Source organism: Cherax quadricarinatus, chromosome 45, assembly GCF_038502225.1.
Source record: "Cherax quadricarinatus isolate ZL_2023a chromosome 45, ASM3850222v1, whole genome shotgun sequence".
NCBI classification, from domain to species: domain Eukaryota; kingdom Metazoa; phylum Arthropoda; class Malacostraca; order Decapoda; family Parastacidae; genus Cherax; species Cherax quadricarinatus.
Genome location: NC_091336.1, coordinates 11,151,948 through 11,167,577, shown reverse-complemented (window position 1 = coordinate 11,167,577; position 15,630 = coordinate 11,151,948). Strand labels below are relative to the sequence as shown.

Below are 15,630 nucleotides of genomic sequence, written 5' to 3'. Positions count from 1 at the left end.
AATTATCTGGGGGGCTAATCACAGGATATAAACTTTAGGGTGCTGCTTTAGCATGCAGTCTACTGCAATATTCGTAGTCTACGCTGAGAACTGACTTTTAATGTGTGGTCTACCTTTTATGTTATAATTTTTTTTACCTGTTATGGGTTTCGATATGTTAAGTGTTAAAGTGCTGGTAGACTGCATGCTAAAGTGTAAATGAGCTGGTAGATTGTATGCTAAAGTAGCACCAACTTTAGTCTACTTTTGAATGTTTTTATTATATAGTGGATGATGCATCTTACGGTCAGGATAGTATCATTAAGTTTTGGTTCTCTACCTTTACTACCAAAACTGTTCTTCATGTTGCATCTAGATAAGTTGTACCTTGATATCCATATTTTGTTGTCAAAGTATTTTGTGTGGGTCTCTGTGAAAGCCATGAACATAGCAAATTTTATTGAATAAATAGTGACAGATTTACATTTAAAAACTTAAGCATTATTCTTGTGATTAGCCTCAAAATATTAGCAATAGTTCGTTCTTTAAGAAATGATGATGCTATGCAAGTTTAGTCTGTTTAGGTGCAGATTTCAATTTTACTGAAATTGTTAAAAACACTTGGAATTGGGTAAATTTCTGGTCTTGTCTGATCAGCTTCAAGTTTTCATCATTTTGGCCTATTGTTTTCCACGATATGAACAGAACTTCCATGCCTAGGAAAAAAAAAATAAGACACTTTGAACACTGACATAGAGTATGTTTTTAACCCTTTGACTGTCGCAACCCCCAATCCTGAGGTGTCTCCTGGTGTCGCAAAATTTATAAAAAAAAAAAAAAATTATTTTTTCTTATGAAATGATAGAGAATCTTTTCCCGATTGTAATGACACCAAAAAAAGAAATTTGATGGAGAACTGACGGAATTATGCTCTCGCGAAGTTAGCGACCTCAGCGCTGTTTACAAATCGGCGATTTCGCCCACTTTGAGCCCTATTTTTGGCTAATTCCACTGTTCCAGTCGCCCAAACTCATAGCTATTTCTTTAGAACTCCATTTTTTCTATCGATTGAGTACAAGAAACTGCCCATTTACCGATTTCAACTACCTAATAATGTGGTCAGAAATTTGCAATGTGGCCAATTTCATGAAAATAAAAAATATGACAATTTCAAAATAAGGTCCAAAATGAACAATGCAGACATTCCTGGCTCTAAAATAACATTTTCTTTGCTCATCAGTCATATCTCCAGGCCCCTCTGATATTACTCTTGCTTTCTATTTTGAATTTTTATTCAAACAAAAAATAGAAGACTTACTATTATGCAGACTACTGCAATACTGTAATAATTGTATAAATAACATCAACCCATTCATGACTGCATATTAGAATGGCTAGTTGGACATTTATTGGACAATGGTATCATTTGATTACTTTTGAACATCGGCAAAAATCAAACATTTCCCCTACTTTGAGCTCCATTTCTAGGTTCTTTTTATAGTAAAATCAATCAAAATTACCTCTATTTCTATAATATGTTTTCCATTCTATCAAATGAGACCAAGAAAATGAGAATACAACCATAAATACTATATGAAAATAGACCACAAAGTCGGCATTTTAATTAAAAAAAACGGTCGGAGTTTTTTTTCTCATGCACTGCGTGCTCCAGGATTTTTTTTATATGGTGCACACTGACCACACAGACCCATTCTCTCACATGTGGGCCTACCAGCTTTCTCCTGCTTGATTTGAAGCTGCTAGAATTTATGAGTATATATACGTCAAACACGGTACCTCGTAAGACGTATATATACGGCCGCGACAGTCAAAGGGTTAAGTACTGTTGCGATGGACCAGAAATCTCCAATAATGGGGAAGGAAAGCTAGCTATGAAAGATTTCCTTTTGCTTTTAACCCTTTCAGGGTCCGTCCCGTAGATCTACGGCTTTTTGGTGAGTGTCCAAACCGTAGATCTATGCCAAAATTCTAGCGCCGTCAAATTTAGCGCGAAAGCGCTCGTAGGCCTACATGTGAGAGAATGGGTCTGCGCCGTGGGTGTGCGCCGTAAACAAAAAATCTAGGCGCCTGCATAGCATTGTGGGAATGCCGGCTCAGTCACCCTTGTTCACCATGCCTCGTCGCAAGTCAGCTCTCACTCCCCGGAAAATTGGGACTCTCCTCTTCCTGTCTGATAGTTCTGACACTGATGGAAGTGGAAATGAAGACGAATTCTACGGCTTTGATAAGTTAGTGACCGAAAATAATGACCAGGATATCGATAATAGTGCAGAAAACCCCGACGATCCTCGACCTTCTACCTCTGGTGTGGGCACTCGTGACTCACGGTCGGGTGTTCCTAAACGTAAGAGAAAACTAACATTTTCCCGTGGCCAGGCCTCTGACTTCAGTAATGACGATGATTCTGACGTGGATTGTGATTTTATTGCGCTCGACGATCATTCGAGTAGTGATAGTGAGGAAACATATTCACCAGTGAAGCGTTGGTATGTTCGCCGCCGCATGCGCTCGGGTAGTGTACCCTATGCTGTGCCCAGGGGACGGAGTACATCCCGGAGTACATCCCGTGGCCCTACACCCGTTTTAGGTAGTGATAGTGAGGATGATGTGGCTACACTTGGCATGGATGGGCCACAGGCATCAGTGGATGGTGTTAGTGGTGCTGGTGGTGGTAGTGGCACCGCCGTGCGTGACTCACTGTGCCACGCGGGGACCCACGCTGCTGACTTGTCAGTTCAAGGACAAAGCGGAGCGTCACCCACCAGCCCGCCACAACCACCCGTACAACCAGCCTATGATGTCCAGTATCCACCAGCAAACCGTATCTGGGATTGGCAGCAAAATCCCAATTTTGTTCCCAGCCCTCACCACTTTGATGACTCTCAAAGTGGAATTCTACCTACCTGTCCCCTTGGAACCAAGGCCAATGAACTGGAATTCTTTGAATTATTCTTTGACCAGCCATTGATGGAAATTATTGTCAGGGAAAGTAATAAGTATTTTCAGTACACCATGGCAAATACGATCTTATCACCACAGTCAAGACTACACAGGTGGAAAGAGACGACTGTTGCAGAAATGTATTTGCTTTTTGCAACAATAATGCTTATGCCTCACGTCTATAAGCATAATATAAAAGCATACTGGTCCACAGATCGGCTAATTTGTACCCCATCCTTCAGTGAAATAATACCAGTGAACAGGTTTATCTTACTGTTACGTATGTTGCACTTCTCTGACAAAACCAGGCCTGACAGAAGTGACAGGTTATACAAGATTAGAAATGTTTTCATGTATCTCAAACAAAAGTTCAGGATATACTTTTATCCATTCAAGAATCTTGTAATTGACGAGTCTTTGATTTTGTTCAAAGGTAGACTGTCATTCAAGCAGTATATACCGAGCAAGAGGAACCGCTTTGGTATAAAATTGTTTGTACTCTGTGATTGTGACAGTGGCCTGGTGTTGGATATTGTTGTATACACGGGTAGTAAAACATTGAAAGATACCAAGATGTTATTGGGTATCTCAGGTGACATAGTGAGAAACATGATGGCACCTTATCTTGGTAAGGGCCATACATTATATACCGATAACTGGTACACAAGCCCATTACTCAGTGATTTCATGCGAGTGAACAAGACAGATGTGTGTGGCACAGTGCGTTCTAATCGTAAACATATGCCCAGGCTCAACGCAGGTGTTCGTGGTGATGACGTGCAGGTGTTTACTGCCAATGACATCATGGCATTACGGTGGCATGACAAACGAGATGTCACATTGTTGACAACCATTCACCGTAATGAAATGCAAGACAGTGGCAAAGTTGATCGAGTGACTAATGAACGTATTCGAAAACCAGTGTCAGTGATTGATTATACACAAAACATCCGCTTGCTTGACAAGTGTGACATGCAGATTGGTTTTGTTGACTGTTCGTAAGAGTTACAAGTGGTACATGAAACTTTTCTTCCATCTCATGGACATTTCAATGCTGAATGCATATAATATGTACCAAATAAAGACTGGTAACAGACCACCGTATGGTGAATTTTGTTTGTCTGTTGTCAGACAACTCATAATGAAGTACCAGGTAACAACACCTGCAATACAACATGGTCCTCGAATTCATCACAATATACCCAAGCGTTTGAGGAGAGAAGGTGATCATTTCATAATACAGCTTCCTTCAACTCGAAAGAAATTTGCTCAGAAGAGATGCATTGTCTGTGCACAAACAAAACGACGGCAACAAAGACGCAAAGACACTCGGTTTATGTGTGAGGAATGTAAGGTGCCTCTGTGCATGGTGCCTTGTTTCAAGGAGTTCCACAAGCTCCAGCAGTTCTAAAACCATGTCCAGTGATTGTAAATATGTAAATATATGATAGAACATTAGTATTATACAATATTTGTGCATGTTTATTGTAATAAACAACAGTGGTAAACAATAATATGATAATAACTTTAGTGCGGTTATTGTGTTCAATACAGTGAGTATATATATATCAATTATATACAGTATTGGTCTCTCAGGCCCCAAATGTTAGTAGGAATAGAAAAAAATTGGAAAAGAAAAGAAAAAACAACTAAAACAACAAAATAATACAATACGCGTATGTGGAATTCGTCGATGTTGCCGCCACCACATCATTTTCTATAAACTTCTTGGCACTGTATCTCGGTAAGTAATGATCAGATTCTAATTTTTTTTGTTTTATTACCTTCACAAAAATATGCTCTTTAATTCTGCAAGAAAAAATAATTTTTTTTTTTTTTTCAAAATTTCTTGGACACTGGTGCGTGACTTCAGATTTTGGCCTTGGACCCTGAAAGGGTTAAATTTAGCTACACCACAAGCATAATGTATTCACTAGTTACAATTAGGGAAATTTATCTTGGGTGCTTGTGGTTATCAGTGGTGGCTCGTAGCACCAGTAATACCTATACTCTCGTACTGCATCAAACTTCTATTTTTAATAATTTTTGAACTCGTTTCAACAAAAAAATAAAAAATTCGCTTATAAATACATTGAAAACATACAACAGATTCTTCCTGTAATATATTTGTCAGTTGCAGATTATTTTAGCTTAATGTTGATGAAGTCATACATCAGGCAGCAAGCATCTGGGGGGACTGCAGCTCTGCAGCTCCTATAGACGGGCCGCCACTGGTGGTTATGTTGGTAGTAAATTTATTCCCTTTGGCAGACCTTTCCTTTGGTTTATAATCACTACAGACAAGTAACTTGCTAAGTTACTAGGATGAGAGTCGTTCAACGCCTGTTCAGATTCTTTCCATGTGGGACCCAGCTGTGTTCTGCACCTGCCGTGTTTCACAGGAAGCGAACTTGGACAGTTTTAGCTACAAATATCAGGTTATTTTTCGTTCTTAACTGATTGATTTAAAGAATTATGATTAATGAAGTAATTGATATATTGTAATTACAGTTCTGAACTCTATACATTTCAAGGTCTGCATGTGTGTGAGAGCATAAAACTGGTTTGACCCATTTCTTAAAATTTACTACACGTGTCTTGTAAGATTATATCTTAATGCAAATTAACCTCTGGTTTATAAAAATGAACTACAGTGGACCCCCGGTTAACGATATTTTTTCACTCCAGAAGTATGTTCAGGTGCCAGTACTGACCGAATTTGTTCCCATAAGGAATATTGTGAAGTAGATTAGTCCATTTCAGACCCCCAAACATACACGTACAAATGCACTTACATAAATACACTTACATAATTGGTCGCATTCGGAGGTGATCGTTATGCGGGGGTCCACTGTATTGGTATTTTTTAGTTTATTATCAAGTTTATTGGTACTATACTGTACTTGTATACAATGTGTTTAAATTTCAACTACCCAATAAAGTGGTCAGAAATTGGCAATTTGGCCAATTTCATGCAAATTAAAAAAGATGCCAATTTCAAAATAAGGTGTCAACTATTGGATCACTACGACAAGGTCCTAGATGCACTAGAAGACAAAAAAAGAATGCAGATGTAATATATACAGACTTTGCAAAAGCCTTCGACAAGTGTGACCATGGCGTAATAGCGCACAAAATGCGTGCTAAAGGAATAACAGGAAAAGTTGGGCGATGGGTCTATAATTTCCTCACAAACAGAACACAAAGAGTAGTATTCAACAGAGTTAAGTCTGAGGCGGCTATGGTGAAAAGCTCTGTTCCACAAGGCACAGTACTCGCTCCCATCTTGTTCCTCATCCTCATATCTGACATAGACAAGGATGTCAGCCACAGCACCGCGTCTTCCTTTGCAGATGACACCCGAATCTGCATGACAGTGTCTTCCATTGCAGACACTGCAAGGCTCCAGGTGGACATCAACCAAATCTTTCAGTGGGCTGCAGAAAACAATATGAAGTTCAACAATGAGAAATTTCAATTACTCAGATATGGTAAACACGAGGAAATTAAATCTTCATCAGAGTACAAAACAAATTCTAGCCACAAAATAGAGCGAAACACCAACGTCAAAGACCTGGGAGTGATCATGTCGGAGGATCTCACCTTCAAGGACCATAACATAGTATCAATCACAGCTGCTAGAAAAATGACAGGATGGATAATGAGAACCTTCAAAACTAGGGATGCCAAGCCCATGATGACACTCTTCAGGTCACTTGTTCTATCTAGGCTGGAATATTGCTGCACACTAACAGCACCTTTCAAGGCAGGTGAAATTGCTGACCTAGAAAATGTACAGAGAACCTTCACGGCATGCATAACGGAGATAAAACACCTCAATTACTGGGAGTGCTTGAGGTTCCTGAACCTGTATTCCCTGGAATGCAGGAGGGAGAGATACATGATTATATACACCTGGAAAATCCTAGAGGGACTAGTACCGAACTTGCACACGAAAATCACTCACTATGAAAGCAAAAGACTTGGCAGACAATGCAACATCCCCCCAATGAAAAGCAGGGGTGTCACTAAGAACATAAGAAAGGAGGAACACTGCAGCAGGCCTGTTGGCCCATACTAGGCAGGTCCTTTACAATTCATCCCACTAACAAAACATTTGCCCAACCCAATTTTCAATGCTACCCAAGAAATAAACTCTGATGTGCAAGTCCCACTCAAATCCAACCCCTCCCACTCATGTATTTATCCAACCTAAATTTGAAACTACCCAAAGTCCCAGCCTCAATAACCCAACTAGGTAGACTGTTCCACTCATCAACTATCCTGTTTCCAAACCAGTACTTTCCTATGTCCTTTCTAAATCTAAACTTATCTAATTTAAATCCATTACTGCGGGTTCACTAGCATGTTAAGAGACCATACAATAAGTGTCAGGGGCCCGAGACTGTTCAACTGCCTCCCAGCATACATAAGGGGGATTACCAATAGACCCCTGGCAGTCTTCAAGCTGGCACTGGACAAGCACCTAAAGTCGGTACCTGACCAGCCGGGCTGTGGCTCGTACGTTGGTTTGCGTGCAGCCAGCAGTAACAGCCTGGTTGATCAGGCCCGGTCTGTGACCAGGCCTCCTGGTGGATCAGGCTCTGATCCACCAGGAGGCCTGGTCACAGACCGGGCCGCAGGGGTGTTGAACCCCGGAACTCTCTCCAGGTAAACTCCAGGTATGGTACTAAAATAACATTTTCTCTGTTCATCGCTTTCTATTTTGAATTTTTATTCACAAAAAAATAGAAGATTTACTGTTATGCAGACTACTGCATTATTGTAATAATTGTATAAATAATGTCAACCCATTCATGACTATGTATTAGAATGGCTACTTGGACACTTATTGGACAATGACGCCATTAGCTTACTCTTCAACATTGGAAAAAATTGAACATTTCCGCTACTTTGAGCTCAATTTCAAGTTTTTTCATTGTGAAATCAATCAGAATCATCTCTAGTTATGTAATATGTATTCCATTGTATCAAATGAGACCAAGGAAATGAGAATACAACTATAAATGCTATACAAAAATACCTTAACAACTGAGTTTCGTTCCTAAGACCATGTCGGTAAACAAATTCGGCATTAAGCAAGGAGCATACTATAATGGTAGTGGGTTTGTGCTAGCCATGTTACTTTTGCACTGTTTATAACATTTTTAGTATATTTTTAAATGCTTATACAGTAGTGTACTGTATACATGTAATATACAATAGAGGAAATCAGTTCTAATGTACATTATTTAGGCATGCATACTGGTCAGAGAGCCCGTCGTAAGTCCAAGTTGCTAATTGAGAAGAGGCTGTGTACAATACCGACAAGTGTGGAGTAAGACATGTGCAACACTTAGGCATCTTTGTCTTCACAGAAGGTTTCTTCAGATACAGGTGATGATAACACTGGATATATTAGTGGTGGTGGTCCGTGGCCTGGTAAGACACACTTGCTTCACACACTGAGGGTCTGTGGTTTGATCCCTGGCAAGGGTGCAAACATTGGGTGTGTTTCCTTACACCTGTTACCCTGTCCATCTAGCAAGCAAGTAGGTACCCGAGCATTAGTTGACTGGTGTGGGTTACATCCTGGGAGACAAGATTTAAGGACTCCAACGGAAATAAGACAGACAGTCCCTCGATGATGCACTGCCTTTCTTGGGTTATCCTGGGTGGCTGATCCTCCAGGGTTAGAAATCTAACCAAAATCTTATCTCGATTATCAGGGAAATAGAGGATGGGAGGTGCAGTATCTGCAGACACTAACTTCTTCTTAGAACAGAATACCAGTAATACCTGCATGCAGTGTTGCAACTCACATTCATGTATCATGGCATGGAACAAGGTTGAACAAATTGAAAAGGAGATACCTGGAATCAGTATTACAACTTAGTAAACCTAACATGGGTCAGTAAGCCTCCTGCAGTACTCCATCTGTACATGAGTAACTTTACTTACAGGTGATGCTGTATTTCAACATGATGACAAGGATGTTAATGTTATGTGAAATGTTCTAATAAAGGATTCCACATGCATTTGTCTTTCACCAACTGTTGGCATCCTGCTGTTATCTCCACTAAAATTTCTTAAAATTTAAAATACTGTGTATGTACTATATGTATATACGTGTATATATATATATATATATAATAAAGGTAGTAGGTTGGTAGACAGCAACCACCCAGGGAAGTACTACCGTCCTGCCAGATGACTGTGAAACAAAAACCTGTAACTGTTTTGCATGATGGTAGGATTGCTGGTTTCTTTTTCTGTCTCATAAACACGCTAAGATAACAGGGATATCTTGCTACTCCTACTTACACTTTGGTCACACTTCACAGACACGCACATGCATATATATATATACATACATCTAGGTTTTTCTCCTTTTTCTAAATAGCTCTTGTTCTTTTTTATTTCTTCTATTGTCCATGGGGAAGTGGAAAAGAATCTTTCCTCCGTAAGCCATGCGTGTCGTATGAGGCGACTAAAATGCCGGGAGCAATGGGCTAGTAACCCCTTCTCCTGTATACAATTACTAAAAAAGAGAAGAAGAAAAACTTTATAAAACTGGGTTGCTTAAATGTGCGTGGATGTAGTGCGGATGACAAGAAACAGATGATTGCTGATGTTATGAATGAAAAGAAGTTGGATGTCCTGGCCCTAAGCGAAACAAAGCTGAAGGGGGTAGGAGAGTTTCAGTGGGGGGAAATAAATGGGATTAAATCTGGAGTATCTGAGAGAGTTAGAGCAAAGGAAGGGGTAGCAGTAATGTTAAATGATCAGTTATGGAAGGAGAAAAGAGAATATGAATGTGTAAATTCAAGAATTATGTGGATTAAAGTAAAGGTTGGATGCGAGAAGTGGGTCATAATAAGCGTGTATGCACCTGGAGAAGAGAGGAATGCAGAGGAGAGAGAGAGATTTTGGGAGATGTTAAGTGAATGTATAGGAGCCTTTGAACCAAGTGAGAGAGTAATTGTGGTAGGGGACTTGAATGCTAAAGTAGGAGAAACTTTTAGAGAGGGTGTGGTAGGTAAGTTTGGGGTGCCAGGTGTAAATGATAATGGGAGCCCTTTGATTGAACTTTGTATAGAAAGGGGTTTAGTTATAGGTAATACATATTTTAAGAAAAAGAGGATAAATAAGTATACACGATATGATGTAGGGCGAAATGACAGTAGTTTGTTGGATTATGTATTGGTAGATAAAAGACTGTTGAGTAGACTTCAGGATGTACATGTTTATAGAGGGGCCACAGATATATCAGATCACTTTCTAGTTGTAGCTACACTGAGAGTAAAAGGTAGATGGGATACAAGGAGAATAGAAGCATCAGGGAAGAGAGAGGTGAAGGTTTATAAACTAAAAGAGGAGGCAGTTAGGGTAAGATATAAACAGCTATTGGAGGATAGATGGGCTAATGAGAGCATAGGCAATGGGGTCGAAGAGGTATGGGGTAGGTTTAAAAATGTAGTGTTAGAGTGTTCAGCAGAAGTTTGTGGTTACAGGAAAGTGGGTGCAGGAGGGAAGAGGAGCGATTGGTGGAATGATGATGTAAAGAGAGTAGTAAGGGAGAAAAAGTTAGCATATGAGAAGTTTTTACAAAGTAGAAGTGATGCAAGGAGGGAAGAGTATATGGAGAAAAAGAGAGAAGTTAAGAGAGTGGTGAAGCAATGTAAAAAGAGAGCAAATGAGAGAGTGGGTGAGATGTTATCAACAAATTTTGTTGAAAATAAGAAAAAGTTTTGGAGTGAGATTAACAAGTTAAGAAAGCCTAGAGAACAAATGGATTTGTCAGTTAAAAATAGGAGAGGAGAGTTATTAAATGGAGAGTTAGAGGTATTGGGAAGATGGAAGGAATATTTTGAGGAATTGTTAAATGTTGATGAAGATAGGGAAGCTTTGATTTCGTGTATAGGGCAAGGAGGAATAACATCTTGTAGGAGTGAGGAAGAGCCAGTTGTGAGTGTGGGGGAAGTTCGTGAGGCAGTAGGTAAAATGAAAGGGGGTAAGGCAGCCGGGATTGATGGGATAAAGATAGAAATGTTAAAAGCAGGTGGGGATATAGTTTTGGAGTGGTTGGTGCAATTATTTAATAAATGTATGGAAGAGGGTAAGGTACCTAGGGATTGGCAGAGAGCATGCATAGTTCCTTTGTATAAAGGCAAAGGGGATAAAAGAGAGTGCAAAAATTATAGGGGGATAAGTCTGTTGAGTGTACCTGGTAAAGTGTATGGTAGAGTTATAATTGAAAGAATTAAGAGTAAGACGGAGAATAGGATAGCAGATGAACAAGGAGGCTTTAGGAAAGGTAGGGGGTGTGTGGACCAGGTGTTTACAGTGAAACATATAAGTGAACAGTATTTAGATAAGGCTAAAGAGGTCTTTGTGGCATTTATGGATTTGGAAAAGGCGTATGACAGGGTGGATAGGGGGGCAATGTGGCAGATGTTGCAAGTGTATGGTGTAGGAGGTAGGTTACTGAAAGCAGTGAAGAGTTTTTACGAGGATAGTGAGGCTCAAGTTAGAGTATGTAGGAAAGAGGGAAATTTTTTCCCAGTAAAAGTAGGCCTTAGACAAGGATGTGTGATGTCACCGTGGTTGTTTAATATATTTATAGATGGGGTTGTAAGAGAAGTAAATGCGAGGGTCTTGGCAAGAGGCGTGGAGTTAAAAGATAAAGAATCACACACAAAGTGGGAGTTGTCACAGCTGCTCTTTGCCGATGACACTGTGCTCTTGGGAGATTCTGAAGAGAAGTTGCAGAGATTGGTGGATGAATTTGGTAGGGTGTGCAAAAGAAGAAAATTAAAGGTGAATACAGGAAAGAGTAAGGTTATGAGGATAACAAAAAGATTAGGTGATGAAAGATTGAATATCAGATTGGAGGGAGAGAGTATGGAGGAGGTGAACGTATTCAGATATTTGGGAGTGGACGTGTCAGCGGATGGGTCTATGAAAGATGAGGTGAATCATAGAATTGATGAGGGAAAAAGAGTGAGTGGTGCACTTAGGAGTCTGTGGAGACAAAGAACTTTGTCCTTGGAGGCAAAGAGGGGAATGTATGAGAGTATAGTTTTACCAACGCTCTTATATGGGTGTGAAGCGTGGGTGATGAATGTTGCAGCGAGGAGAAGGCTGGAGGCAGTGGAGATGTCATGTCTGAGGGCAATGTGTGGTGTGAATATAATGCAGAGAATTCGTAGTTTGGAAGTTAGGAGGAGGTGCGGGATTACCAAAACTGTTGTCCAGAGGGCTGAGGAAGGGTTGTTGAGGTGGTTCGGACATGTAGAGAGAATGGAGCGAAACAGAATGACTTCAAGAGTGTATCAGTCTGTAGTGGAAGGAAGGCGGGGTAGGGGTCGGCCTAGGAAGGGTTGGAGGGAGGGGGTAAAGGAGGTTTTGTGTGCGAGGGGCTTGGACTTCCAGCAGGCATGCGTGAGCGTGTTTGATAGGAGTGAATGGAGACAAATGGTTTTTAATACTTGACGTGCTGTTGGAGTGTGAGCAAAGTAACATTTATGAAGGGATTCAGGGAAACCGGCAGGCCGGACTTGAGTCCTGGAGATGGGAAGTACAGTGCCTGCACTCTGAAGGAGGGGTGTTAATGTTGCAGTTTAAAAATGTAGTGTAAAGCACCCTTCTGGCAAGACAGTGATGGAGTGAATGATGGTGAAAGTTTTTCTTTTTCGGGCCACCCTGCCTTGGTGGGAATCGGCCGGTGTGATAAAAAAAAAAAAAAAATAAAAAAAAAATAATAATATATATATATATATATATATATATATATATATATATATATATATATATATATATATATATATATATATATATTTATATATTTATATATTTATTATTTGCTTTATAATTACTTGTTTCTTTTTCTTGTTACTTTGACAGATTGTCCAAGATGGGTTCTCAGCATGAACTGCCCTTAGACACCCCTATACTGTATCTGAAGAGTGAAGAAGCATTTGCTGGTCTTACTTCCCGTGAACGGCGCTATGCACATCATCTGTCCAGAGCATCGTGGTGGGGTAGTTTCATAGTGTTGTGTCAGACATCTCCTGAAAGCCCTGCAATATTCAGCTTGTTGACTAGACTCTTTCGGTCACAGCCAATTGATACCTTAAAGGAAGTGGCCATTGGAAAAGCAGGATTCACAGAAGATGAGTTTAAATCACTTATTGTATATTATTCTGGTCTTACATATAATATGGGAAATTATTTAGGTTTTGGGGACAGAAAGTTTATTCCAGGCGTGATCCGAGAGAAATTGGAAGCTCTCATAAAGGCCTCAAAGGCATATCTGGAAGCACCAGATGTGATTCAAGAGTATTTGAACCAGTCTTTAGGACCAATGTACAATTTAGAGGAGTGCAAAAGGTTTCTTGGTATGCCAACTGGTGGAGTCACAATGTATTTCACTCCTAACTGTACACAGGAAGATGCTGACCTAGCCAAGGAGTATATGGCTTCAAAGAATATTGAAGCTTGGAATAATCGCTTGCTGAAGTATGAAGAAAATGATCAGACTGTTTATGAGATACGTTTAGCATCAATTGAACAAGGACCTGCTGATGGTATTACTATTGATAGTGATGAATTTCAGGGTCACAAGTTTCGTGTGAGTAGAGGCGATTACTCGTTTTTCCTTAAAAAGATGACTGAGGAACTCCAGTTGGCCAAAGATTACACTGCCAATGATGTTGAAGTTCAGATGCTTGATAAATATATTGAGAGCTTTACAACTGGATCAATACAAGCTCACAAAGAAGGATCTACCTTTTGGGTTAAAAACAAGTCTCCTGCAGTTGAAACTTACATGGGATTCATTGAAGTATACAGGGACCCAGTAAATCAGAGAGCAGAATTTGAATCATTTGTTGCAGTTGTAAACAGAGAACAGTCTCGAAAATTTGATACTCTGGTAGCTCAAGCTGAAAAAGAGTTTTTGCCTCTTCTTCCATGGGGTAAAGATTTTGAAGAAGATGTATTTATGCGGCCTGATTTTTCCTCATTAGATATTTTAACTTTTGCTTCCTCTGGACTTCCTATTGGCATAAATATTCCAAATTACAAGGATGTTAAAGAAGAACAGGGTTTCAAGAATGTTAGCTTAACAAATGTCATGGCTGCTCGTACAGGTATAAAAGGGGGGCCATTTCTTTCCGAGGCTGATCATGTCTTGCTTGAAAAGCATGGAGCTTTAGGACTGGAAATCCAAGTTGGTCTACATGAGCTTTTGGGACATGGGTGTGGCAAGTTCCTTCGTCGAAAAGATGATGGCTCTCTGAATTTTAACCCAGAAGAAATAAAAAACCCATTCACTGGGGGTGAAGCATTGTTTTATGAGAAAGGAGAAAACTACAATTCTCGATTCACTAATCTTGCTAGTGCTTATGAAGAATGCAGAGCTGAAACTGTTGCTTTGTATTTGGGACTTGTTGATGATATCCTTGATGTCTTTGGAGTGGCAGCTGAAATCCGTGAAGACTTAAAGTACGTTTCGTGGTTGGACATGCTGTATGCAGGACTTAGAGGTTTAGAAATGTTTCAGCCAAGCCAAGGCAAGTGGGGACAAGCTCATTCTCAGGCACGCTATGTGATCTTGCGGGTTGCTTTAGAGGCTGGGCAGGGTCTAGTTAACATCACTGAGACAACTGGTAAAGATGGTCTTCCTGATTTACTTCTTACCCTCGACAAAACTAAAATTTATTCAGTTGGCCGCCAGGCAATGGGTGATTTCCTCCGTAAACTACAGATATACCGCTCAATGGGTGATTCAGATTCTGGTCGAGCCATGTTTGAAAAGTACTCCGAGGTACCATCCGATGGACCTTTCCCATTCAGCAAGTGGCATGAGATTGTAGTAAGGAAACGTAGACCCCGTATGGTTCTAGCTATGCCTAACACTCGTATTGTAGGCGATGATGTTGAACTCATATCATATCCTGAAGCCATAGACTGTGTAGCAAAGTCTTGGGTTGATCGCTTCTCTTCGGAGGATTATGAGGCTTTGGAATGTGCTTTGTCATCTTTTGTTGAAGGCTGGACCAAATAAGTTGTGTCAATTTATTTTTCAGTTTATCAGTGCTTGTCAATTGTTGATGCAGTCCAGCATTATAAAGTTACTGATTTTGAACATTTAACATTTAAATATAAAAAGTTTTGTATTTTTTATACATATTGTAGAATGTTACATTAGATGTTGAAAATTTTTGTTTACACATTGTATAGATTAATTCACAAAATATATATTGTACAACACCAATATGCATCCTAAAAAAATATTTAAAACACAACGATGATTCCCGTGTCTTTATTACCATTTAATACATTTTTATCAAAGGCTTGCTTTTTTTTTTTATCCTCTTGTTACCATAGTCCCAGTTACAAATTTTGTATACTGAATTTATTTAAAATTTCAGAGTAGAATATTTTTCCCTATCCATTTAAAGAATGCAGCTATGTGACTAGCAGCTGGATTCACCTTGCTGGCAGCAGACAGATGTGCTATTTTCTTTCATTATTTACTATATGGGTCACCCCCCTTGAAGCTGGTGAGGTGCTCTTGATCCAAGGAATTGGAAATGCTCTCCTCTACCTTGAATAAAACCTGAATGCCTCCCATCCCCCAGGTTCTGTATAAAACTTCTATGGGTTTAGTGTTCTCCTCCTAAA

General features: G+C 39.8%; 1 protein-coding gene across 3 annotated transcripts in view; it reads left to right on the top strand.

Moving 5' to 3' along the window:
- The window catches only part of DppIII (dipeptidyl peptidase 3), a 50,546-nt gene extending 35,247 nt beyond the window's left edge, over positions 1–15,299 (top strand). For 2 of the 3 annotated variants that reach the window (XM_070094288.1, XM_070094289.1), the window contains exon 2: positions 12,847–15,299. In XM_070094288.1, the coding sequence (XP_069950389.1) occupies positions 12,857–15,010 (2,154 nt within the window). In that variant the 5' untranslated portion in view covers positions 12,847–12,856 and the 3' untranslated portion in view covers positions 15,011–15,299. Of the gene's footprint in view, positions 1–5,240; positions 5,379–12,846 lie in introns of all 3 variants that reach the window. The other variant, XM_070094287.1, reaches the window with a different exon arrangement.
- The last annotated feature ends 331 nt before the right edge of the window (positions 15,300–15,630 follow it).